The 11,612-nt window shown below is 36.2% G+C and overlaps 1 protein-coding gene across 1 annotated transcript in view; it reads left to right on the top strand.

Moving 5' to 3' along the window:
- Window positions 1-11,490, top strand: part of LOC100776378 (alpha-1,3-mannosyl-glycoprotein 2-beta-N-acetylglucosaminyltransferase) — a 14,418-nt gene extending 2,928 nt beyond the window's left edge. The window contains exons 5-18 of the mRNA XM_003523932.5: window positions 870-904; window positions 993-1,069; window positions 1,169-1,214; window positions 1,355-1,417; window positions 3,103-3,169; window positions 3,719-3,787; window positions 5,905-5,974; window positions 6,078-6,139; window positions 7,157-7,247; window positions 9,187-9,280; window positions 9,972-10,034; window positions 10,119-10,157; window positions 10,241-10,411; window positions 10,974-11,490. Coding sequence (XP_003523980.1) covers window positions 870-904; window positions 993-1,069; window positions 1,169-1,214; window positions 1,355-1,417; window positions 3,103-3,169; window positions 3,719-3,787; window positions 5,905-5,974; window positions 6,078-6,139; window positions 7,157-7,247; window positions 9,187-9,280; window positions 9,972-10,034; window positions 10,119-10,157; window positions 10,241-10,411; window positions 10,974-11,090 — 1,064 coding nt within the window. The 3' untranslated portion in view covers window positions 11,091-11,490. The remainder of the gene's footprint in view (window positions 1-869; window positions 905-992; window positions 1,070-1,168; window positions 1,215-1,354; window positions 1,418-3,102; window positions 3,170-3,718; window positions 3,788-5,904; window positions 5,975-6,077; window positions 6,140-7,156; window positions 7,248-9,186; window positions 9,281-9,971; window positions 10,035-10,118; window positions 10,158-10,240; window positions 10,412-10,973) is intronic.
- The last annotated feature ends 122 nt before the right edge of the window (window positions 11,491-11,612 follow it).

Genomic DNA, 11,612 nt, shown 5'->3' with positions numbered 1-11,612 from the left:
ATTATATTTTTTTAGTTATTATTCTTTAGTTTATCATATTATTTGTTATGCTTTAAATAAAAAACAAAAAAGACTAAATTACTAATTTGGTTCTATTTATTTAATTAGTTCAAGTTGGTCGTTATTAATTTTGTTTTTCTATTATGGTCCTTATAATCTTTTTTATTTTATTTTAGTCCCTATCCCTTCTTATTGATGTTGGAAATGTGTCTTGACTAGCATTTAAAGTCTAGACTGTTTATATTCATCAGTTTTGTATTTGCTGCTGTTGGAAACTGTTTCTATTCCTATTTCTAGGGAATTGATGTCTGGGATGGCTAAATAGGAAGATTCACGTATATTGGCTTATCATGTTTGGTTCAGTTCAATTCGGTTATCCACTTTATACCCATATATGGATTGGTTTTTCTAATGAATTGAATTGAACTGCTTTATAAAAAAAGTTCAGTTAACCGAAGCATTTCTATGAAACGGATTGGTTCGGTTTAATTTTTTTGCACACTCCTAGTTTTCTGGGATTTCTTCAGTAGGGTTGACTTAGTGTGCAACTGTAATAAGCAACTGCACAACAATGTGATTCTTCATTATTGACACAACATATGTGACCATTTGCAGTTGTAAGTCGTCATAATCAAACTCTTCTGTATGATCAGAAAACTCTTCATGAATCCAAGCTGTCAATCAAATTTATTATTCTTAAAGTTATGCATCTTACATTATATGCGCTCTACATTGTTAGTTTCATATAAATATTAACATATTTAGTAGTTCACCAGGTCCTAAATTTTATAAACAATCTAATCAGGATTTTTTTTGTCTATTAGTTATCCAAGATACTTACCATTCTATTCTATAAATAAACATTTCAGGAAAAGACCTACAGAGGCTGATTGATAAAATGCAGGTTGAGCTGAATGTTTGACAGTCTTCTCTGTCTTCTATTCCTCTTTCTAGAGTTTATATTGTGTGATTCTCTGTGCTGAATGTTTTAGGTTCCGGTGGCTGCTGTTGTGATCATGGCATGTAATCGTGCTGATTACCTAGAGAGGACTATTAATTCTGTATTAAAGTATGCATCATATATAACATTTTATTTATTAATCTTTTATACTTGATAATGCAAGTATTTTTTTTGTCCATCTGAGTCATGATCTATTTATTTTTACAGATACCAAAGGCCCATTTCTTCAAGATATCCTTTATTTGTATCTCAGGTATTTTATATGTTTAGCCTTCTGGTTTGTACTTTAAAGGAGTTTCTTTTGTCTCCCTGAAATGATTGAGACATTGTCAACATTTTGTAAATGCAAATAGAACATAGACAGCTGATTGTGGTCCTTCATTATCTATTCAGGATGGATCAAATCCAAATGTTAAAAGTAAGGCTTTGAGCTATGATCAGTTATCTTATATGCAGGTATATACATTTACATAAATGAGCTGTACTTTGAAAATCAGTTCGGTATATCTGTATCCTAGTATTTTCAATTTTCAAAGGCCAATTACATGTTGTACATATTAGTGTGTAAATTGATAGTCAGCTATAATTGTGATGATTACTGTAAATTTGTTAATGACCAACGATTAGCTCCTTAATTATTTATAATTATACTAATAAGATATTTGTGTGCAAGCCAAGATACAGAAATTTGCAAGCACTCTGTTTCTTCTGCCTGAATTGCATAATGTTAATACAGATGGGGTTCCATTTCACAGATTTATAGTTTTTTTATTAGGAAAGAAGAATCAGAGAGAAAACAAGAGAAAATGATAGAATGTAAAAAAATTACATTGACAGCGAGAATGTGAAATTGTATTTATTGCCTTCTTGAATTTTTCCAATTGTGTTTCATGTGCAAGTAGTAGGGTTTCAACCAAGGTTATCAAACTCAAAAGTTTGCGCAGACTCGTGAGAGTTCCATAGACTCGACTCATAGACTCAACTCGTAGACTCGTAAGAGTCTACTTCATATAAAAATAATAACAAAATATCTATAAATAACATACTAATTAAACATTTCAACAATATAATAAAGTAAAACAGTAAATCATAAAATTCAAAATATTTAAATAACCAAGTCTAGTAATAATGCATCACCACTAAACAATAACTTGTAGAGGTTATAGTAGTGGTAGATTATTCTCATTAAGGGTTTGATGTTATTAGAGAACAAGGATTTGATATTATTAAAGGTGAGAATTATGTATTTGAGAAAAACACACTAAATGAAGGTATGTTGAATACTAAATAGACAGAAAACAATAAAAACTTACTTACATTTTGGTCTAATTTTTTTAACTTGCTAACTCGTTGACTCGGTGGTAAACTCGAGTCTACCGACTATACTTAGAGTTTACCCAAAGTCTACTAAAAAAAGAATTTATTCAAGAGTCAACTCGTAGAGGACAAATGGACTCGTAAACTCGTAAGAGTTAGCGAGTTAACTCGAGAGTTTCATAACCATGGCTTCAACTTCATCAATTGAAAGAGGATCAAACCTGCTACTAATTATGGAAACTGTAGATTCGTATTCTTCAGGTAATCCCTGAAGAATGATATCAAGTTGCTCCTTTGAAGAGACAAAATCACCAATCTCTGTTAGAGCATCAACTAAGGCCTGAGTACAGGGAAGGAACTCAGAAATTGTTTGTTTCTCCAAAGTAGTACTATGTGAAGCTGATGAGCTTTTGCATTGGTGTGCGAGTTAAAATAGGAATGAAAATAAAAGATACACAGTAGTAAAACTATACTCCAATAAGTAAAAAAAAAAACTGTTATGGTGCCTTTTGTTATCTTTGAAAAAGTAGGCTATTCAATTTGTCTAGATTGCTTAGCAAATGAAGCATCAAAGATCTTGAATTCAGAATTACTGATGTAAGAGTATTTGAGTTGGGGAGTTCCTTAGTCTTACATAAAGAATTCAAGATTATTCATTTTCAAATTTCTTATCATAGTGATGTGCTAGAGATATAAAACTAATATTGTGTTCTCACTAAAATTATTTTGATCTCAATAATTTCTGATTTGTGGCTATTGAGGGACCTAATAGTTTGATAATAAAAAACCAGGTTCTCTTTACTAATAATAATAGTTTGATGCAGCACTTGGATTTTGAACCAGTTCAAACTGAACGGCCAGGAGAGTTAACTGCTTACTACAAAATTGCACGTAAGAGTTTTCTTCATGGTTTCCTTGTTGTGTTCTCTATAAAGAATAGACAAAATTGCATTTTTGGTCCCCCAGTTTATCTCTAGTTTCGGATTTGGTCTCCGAATAATTTAATTCACAAATTTGGTCCCCCTATTTTGTAAAGTCGTGCAATGTTAGTCTCCTAGGCTACAATTGGACGTTGATTGTTAACAAGTGATGTTGACTGTCACGTTTCACATTCTTATTGGATAATGATTGTCACGTGTCATGTTCTGATTGGTCAATGAAAAAACAATTCATTTCATCTTTCGTGGAGTTGACATCCAATCAGAACATGACACGTGACAGTTATCATCCAATAAGAATCTGACACGTGGCAGTCAACATCACTTGTTAACGGTCAACATCCAATTGTGGCCTGGAGGACCAACATTGTACGATTTTACAAAATAGGGGGACCAAATTTGTGAATTAAATTACTAGGGGACCAAATCCGAAACTGGAGATAAACTGAGGGACCAAATTTGCAATTTTGCCTAAAGAATATTCAATTGATTCCGTTATCAGGTCATTACAAGTGGGCTCTAGATCAACTGTTCTACAAGCATAACTTCAGCCGTGTAATCATCCTTGAAGGTGAAATGGACTATATCTTTTCAACATTATGTATTTTTTTAAGGCTTAATTATTAATTTGGTCCCTTAATTATTTTAAAAAAGCTAAATTAGGCCCCGCTATTTTAGAACGCTCCAATAAGGTCCTCTAATTTTAAAAAGATGCCCCAATCAGGTTTTATCCGTCCAATTAAACTGATGCTGTTAGGATGTGAGTTGTGACAGTTTTCCTTTACAAATAGTGACAGTTTTACATTTATTACTATTTTAAAAAATAAAAAGCTTCCCGTTGTATTTCTTCTCACCTTCGCCAATCACCACCATCATGTACAACAACAAGAACCACAATCCAATTTTCAGAACCAAAAAGCAATCAGAAGTCAAAACCCTAACCACCCGTAAATAATCTCAATCAGAACCCTACCCACCCTAAGGACCATCACAGCCATGATGGTGACGGTGCATATCGCTACCATTACCAGAGGTCATCTTCCTCCCCTTCTCTCGTGCACGTTGCTGAATCTCACCATCTCCAAGGTGGGCGTGATGGACCTCATTGGTGCCCACAGCATAGCAGCGAGGAATGATGGTGTGGCGGCTGTGGTGTTGTGTTTTGAAACACAAATCGAAACCCCTAAACACGTAATAAGGACGTGTAACAAAGGGAAGCTACCAAGGCTGGAGGGGTTTTACCAATTTGATGATGAAGAGGACTCACCGGTTGCTGACATGTTAATGCCTGAGAGCCACGTGGAGGAATTAAAGGACGAGGCTTCGTTTGGCGATGATGATGGAGTTTGAGAGTTTCACCCAATGTTGTTAATGGCGGATGGCGGTTCATGGCGGAAAGTAAAAAATCCGCCATAAAAATATGGCGGATGGCGTAGCGGAAAATGGCGGATGTCATGGCGGACCAAAAAAAAAAAAACATATATATAAACTCATTGAAATTGAAAAAAACAAAGGATTGCATTCAAATAAACTAAAAAAGTTTCATGAGTTCATACAATAATCAAGTACCAACACCAAATAAACTCATTAAAGAGTTCAAATAAACTCAGCCATTTAAAAGAGGACTGAACAGAAAAAAAAAATTGTAGTGTCAAATACGAAAAAAAAATGGGACTGTTAAAAGTAAAAAGGGGTGTCAAATAGCAAAAGGAAAAAAAAAGCTGCAGACAGAAAACAGGGGGTGTCAAACAGCAAAAATAAAACTAAGAAAACCTGCGTCTTCTTCTTCTTCGCGACAGCTTCGTCTTCTCCGCGAGAACTTCTCGCTGCAGGCCGCCGTTCCTGACAGGTGCGTCGCTGCCGGAGCTCGTCGCTGCCGTTTGTGCCGGTGCGTCGCTGCCGGAGGTCGTCGCGGCTGCGTGCGCGTGCGGCTGCGGGTGTCGCGGCTGGGTGCGCGTGTGGGGTGCGGGAGGGACGCGGCTGGTGCAGGGGAGGCTCGCGGTTGGGTTCTCTCTTAGATGGAAGGTTGTTCTGAATCACAGAGCTGTGCTGGAGGGTCTTTTAGCTGAATGAATAACCGGGTAGGGTTGGGTCGGGTCAGCCCAACTCCTACCGCGGACAAAAAGCAAAAAAAAAACGCCATTTTCCGCCACCCCGCCATAACCGCCACGACCGCCAAGGCTAATGCGGCCGCCATCCCAAACCCGCCACGCCACCGCTATTCGGTGGCGTTTTTTCGAAAAACCGCCATGGCGCCGCCATGGCCGCCATTTAACAACACTGGTTTCACCTTGGCAATGGCCTTTGACGACGCATCCAATTCGAATTTTAAAATTGTTTCATTTTTTTTAAAATTATATATATATATATATATATATATATATATATATATGTATGTATGTATGTATATTTTAATTTGAAAATAATAATAAATATAGTGGTGCCTCTATTCATAACAAAAACCGTTGGAATTTGCAATCTTAACGGCGTCAACTTCAATTGGACGAAAAGGACCCGGTTGAGACATTTTTGAAAATTAGAGGTCATGATTGGAGCATTCGGAAATAGAGGGACCTAATTGAGCTTTTTAAAATAATTAAGGGACCAAATTAATAATTAAGCTTTTTTTAATCTTTTTATCATTGGTAAAAACATGGAAGCTAATACAATAACTTTATCCAATCTCAGATGACATGGAAATAGCACCTGATTTCTTTGATTATTTTGAAGCTGCAGCGAGTCTCCTTGAGAAGGATAAGTATGTGTTCTAGAAGCGCAGAATGCTGAATTTATTTTCTTTTGATTCACTGCACTAGTTTTTTAAGACTCCGGAATCTCTGTTGTTAATATTTCTATTCTAGATCCATTATGGCTGTTTCCTCATGGAATGACAATGGACAAAAGCAGTTTGTACATGATCCATGTAAGTTTATTTGTCTGTAGGTTTCATTTATAACACTGTCACATGTTTGTCTCTAATTTTCTATCTGTTATTTTCTAATTCATGTCTTGATTTGATATTGTTAACAAATCTGTTCAGAATCACATTTGAATAAAATTTGTATTATGATTAGATCATAAGTAATAACGTGATAGGCTATTGATTCCTGATTTTTCTCCATGATTGTTGCCAATTTGGTTTCCTCTTTGTGACTAATTCTGTCTATAAATCGATGGCTGTACTATTTAAAAAGATCTAGAGGAATAAAATATTTCCTTCTCTGTTCTGATATGGTATCAAAGCTTCGGCTCTGAACCTTGTTATCTCCAATGGTGAAAATGGCAATGACCAGTGCCAATTCATTCTCTTCATGCACCAACCGCAAGTGAAACTGCAACACCACCTCTAGTGAATGATCGTGTGGAGCCTCAAACCAGAGGTTCTGCCACACTGATGGAGACCCAGAAGAATTCTAATAGAGAAAGAAATGCTTTCCAAAAATTTGTGATGGTAATATTCACTGATTATCATTGATTAGGCTCAGTCTATATAAAAGCATCAGTGTTTGTAGTTAAAAAATCAGAAAATAATATTCACTTGTCTCATTTTAAGTGGTAAAATAGGGAAAGGAAAATGTTTTGGTTACTAAAATTTTTATCTTCATTTTTCATAAAAATAAAGAAGGTTGAGGATGGCATAAACTTTTATTTGAAGGGATCATGTTTTTTTCTACAGCAATGGTATTTCCAGGACCTCCTTGTTCCACTGGCCTTTGCCTTCCATGGTCATAATTTTTTCTTTTAAATTCACTCAAACACTTAAAAAATACAGGATTTCAATGCATAGTAATGAGTTTCTAAATATGAGATCATATACTTCCTCTGTTAACTTTTACAGGTATGATGTGTCCAAAAATAAAATCATGTTCTTGAAAATATCATTTTGTCTTGGAAGATCACTGCTGCTATTCTGATGAATTTTGTTTGATCTAATCTGCAGATGAACTTTATCGCTCTGACTTCTTTCCTGGATTAGGATGGATGCTGGCCAGATCTACATGGAATGAGCTATCACCAAAATGGCCTAAAGCATATCCTTAATATTTCATACATTCTTGTTTGTGTCTGCCATATTTGTTTATTGGGAGTATTCCAAATAAGTAACTCTTGGCAAAAATATTTATCATATAAGAATACTAATTTGTAGAATTTGGACTTAAGGTTCGATTAATCCCACAAAACCAGATTATAATGTGGGGGCTGCCCAAGCCTTATAAGAGCTACACTGGTCATATCTCTAATTGATGTGGGAGTTTAACCCACCCCCTCATGCCCACAACTGGACATTTGGTGCATAGACAAATGCGGGTTGCCTAATAATAACGCCCCCTCATGCCTAGGAATAGGCATCTAGAGTGTGGACATTTGCAGGTGACCCAATAATAGATCTTGAATAGGTTTTGATACCATCTTAAAATTTGGGTTTACAACTTAACGCCTTAACCCCACAAAACCAACTTGTGAGGTAAGGACTGTCCAAACTTTACAAGGACTACATTAGCCATATCTCTAGTCTATGTGGGATCTCAATACACCCCTTCATGCCCAAGACTAGACATTTAGAGCATGAATAAATGCGGGTGACCTAATAACAACACCTTATTACACCCAGTGTTGTTAATAGCGGATGGTGGAGAGCCCAAAATCTGCCATAAACATATGGCAGATGACGAGGCAGCAAATGGCAGAAGCCATGGCGGACAATATATATATTGCCGGAGATGGTTAGAGCTTGCGGTTTGGTGTGAAGATGGTGCAGTCATGTTGAGAGGTGATGTGTGTCGACATTTGGGTGGCATCTAGAGGTGGTGCATGTCGGGTTTGGGTTCACAATGGCGTTTGTATGCCGTTTGAGGTTTCGAAGAGGGTAGGTTGGCTGCGAACTGCAAATAGGGTTGTGCATTGAGAAGGTATTTGGGAATGAAGAAGTTTCTGGCCTAAATTTTAGAATTGGGCTGGGTTTGGGTCAGGTCATGCATCCCAACCCATTCTTTTTTAAAAAATTGTTTTCACAAGAGAAGTGGGCCGCTTATGGACCGGGTCAACTGTCCCAACAGATTTCTTATTAAAGTTTTAGGGTTTTAAACCCTTTTTCATTTGGGCCTAGATCAGGTCACATGACCCAACTAGGTCATCTTCAGCCATAGCCGTTCTGGACACCATAAGCACAACACGGATAGCAGCCGCCATGGCGTGCCATGAAAAATCCACAATGCCACTGCCTTTGTATGGCAGCCAGTAGGATTTCCACCATGGCGCTGCCATGGCCACTTTTTAACAACACCGATTACACCCAGGAATAGACATCTAGAGCATGGACAAATAAGGGTTGCCCAATAATAGATCTAAGATAGGCTTTGATACTATCTTGAATTTGGTCTTAAAGCTTGACTCAATCCCATAAAATGACTTGAAAGGTGAGGACTGCAAGCCTTATAAGGACTACATTGGCCATATCTCTAATTGGTATGGGAATTCAACACTAATGACCATTTGGAATTGGAGCAGTTAGTCAAGCTAATAAATTGTACATAATCATGTTTAGTGCTAATTTTTCCTTCACAGTGAATTTTTAATGGGATATTGATAGGGAATTAGGTATTATAGGGTGCCTAAGTCTCACATTGAGTAAATATGGAATGCTCTGTGGAGACCTTTAGTAGTTGATTCTCTCCTTAATAACTAGCTTTTAAGGGAGGGCTCCCAAGTGTTTGGGTGCTTGTCAATTGGTATTAGAGCCTTCCATCATGTCTCAGATGTAAACAAGCAATGCATGCAATGATGTCAGCATTTTGCTCGGGACTAGTCAAAGGACTAGTGCACAGCCAGCTTGTGTGGGCTCTCCAACTACAATAGCGCTTTTGTAGTGTGACCAGGGTTCTTATAAGATTTCCATATTTAAGATTCGCCCTTGTTTAATTTCAGTAAAATTGTATTTTGTACGTAAATTTTTCTTTGACAAAATTTCACTTACTGGGATGACTGGTTGAGACTTAAAGAGAATCATAAAGGACGACAGTTTATCCGGCCCGAAGTATGCAGAACATATAATTTTGGTGAGCATGTAAGTTTGCTAATTGTACTCAGAAGATTGACCTTTTATATCGCTGAGTTATATTCTGTAGAACCTTCGCAGGCTATGAACCTCATAATTAGAAGAATATTTATTGGTCTAGTAAAAACTAAAATAAATTAGAAGAGTATTTACTTGCAAAGTTGCCTTTTCTGGGTGAATAAGAATCTAGTTTTCTAGTTTATTTCTTTAAAGATGGCATGCATTCATGGGTAATCTGGAGTAGGATACAATTTTTTATGCTAAATGTTTTTTTTTTTTGCATATTCACTGACTGAAGTTCATGATGTTTCTTACAGAATAAGATTTTGTGTGTTGGATACTCGCTTCTATATGTTGTATTTCTAGAACTTTTAACAACTAAAATTAGACATCTATCTGTCCTGTTAGCTTCTTTAATGTATTTAATCAGTGGTTTCTTCAATAGGGTGGCTTTGTCTGTTCATTCTTGTAAGCATTATTTCTTGTATTTTCTGTTTTTGTTATGTTTTTCTAGGAGAATATTGCATTGTCCTTAGTGTAGCTTATCCTTTCATTTATTATAATGATATAGAGAGCTATAAAAAAGTTAAAACAGATATCATGGGTTCTCTATTTAACTGTTTTAACTTTCCATTTACTCTCAAATCCTTGTTCGTGGGTTTTGTTCATGCAATTTTTACAAGTCCTGTAATCTTTACAGGGTTCTAGTTTGGGACAGTTTTTTAAGCAATATCTTGAGCCAATCAAGCTGAATGATGTCAAGGTACACCTGCTTTATGAAACAATACAGTCTTAAATATGTTTTGTACTATTAGAATAATGTTATTTTACTTTGGATTTTTGGAAGGTTGATTGGAAATTAATGGATCTGAGCTATTTACTGGAGGTGAGATGCTGCATTCTGTTTGTGTCTGAGCATTTGTAAAGGAATGCTGTAATGGTACGTGAAGTTTGTTTTGCCATTTCCAGGATAAATATTCTATGCACTTTGCGAATGTTATTAAGAAAGCTACACCTGTCTATGGAGCTGACATGGTTCTAAAGGCATCTAATATAGATGGCAATGTGCGCATCAAATATAAAGATCAGTCAGACTTTGAAAACATTGCTCACCAATTTGGTATATTTCAAGAGTGGAAGGTAATTCAACTATTTTTATTCTTAACTTTTAAAAGGCAATGCATCATATTATGCAATGGAGAGCCCTGAATTTCAATGCCTGATTTCAATCTACTGTGGCAGATTATACACTGGAATAGTTTTAGAATGCAACTAACCTAGTCTGAGTCCTGGATGAAATTTGAAACAAAAAGCTAGGTTAGAATACGTATTAGAAGGCTGTGAGTTTCTGCATCAGAAGGCAGGCATGCTATGGTAGTTAATTTTCCCAAGTGGATCGAAGGTTAAGGATTCCTTAGAAGTTTTCCATTTGTTTGGTTTGTTGGTTGGGTAGGATGGTGAATAGTAAATGCAGTAATTTGAATCAAAGCCTGAACATACATTTGAGAATACTTTTAAGCTGTGTGGCCTGTAGGAGAATATATTATTGATTTCATCTGACCATGCATGTAGATTGTATGTGGTGTAGCTGTGCGTAACGACCCTGGTCTATGTTTCCCATCTACTCTTATATGCCTTTTTCTTCTTGTGGATAGATCTAATTTTGTCCTACATTTTTTTCTCTGCATTTGACCATTTCCAGGATGGTGTGCCCAGGACAGCATATAAAGGAGTAGTCGTTTTCAGATATCAAACCTCACGACGTATATTCCTTGTTGGTCCAGAATCTTTGAAGCTACTTCAGATCGAAGAGTCTTAATGCTGGATGAGGAAGAAAAATATTCACAATGTAAGAGTAGTTGTTTTCAGATATCAACGGAAGTGTTGCGGAGTTATTGATATTGAACTTAAAAGTGACGTACGATAGGGATATTTCTTATTTTCAAATCCACTGCCTAAAAGAGGCTATGATCTGGGCTAAAAAATGAATACGAGAATGCGCTGGAACAAAATTATGGCCACCATCCCGAGTATTCCGAGAGTGAAATTTTGTCTTGTGATGCCAATGGGAATCTCATATATCCCTATTCTTCATTCATGTGATAGAAAGCTTTACTTTTAAAGGCTTTGTAGATTTGCACTTGTTCGTCATTCCACGTGCATTTCATAACCATTCCGGATCATAATTATATATCCTCGTGATTTAATTTTATAATAAAGGGCATGTGTGACTACCTAGGATGAAAATGAGCTAGGCTGGACTTGGCTTTATTGGTGACCTGTTGTCTTATTTGGCTTAAATAAAATTGTTTCCGGTGATGGATATTTGTTATCTGTATTA

Source organism: Glycine max, chromosome 4 (assembly GCF_000004515.6).
Source record: "Glycine max cultivar Williams 82 chromosome 4, Glycine_max_v4.0, whole genome shotgun sequence".
NCBI classification, from domain to species: domain Eukaryota; kingdom Viridiplantae; phylum Streptophyta; class Magnoliopsida; order Fabales; family Fabaceae; genus Glycine; species Glycine max.
The sequence above is the reverse complement of the archived record's forward strand: the minus strand, read 5'-3'. Positions and strand labels throughout refer to the sequence as shown.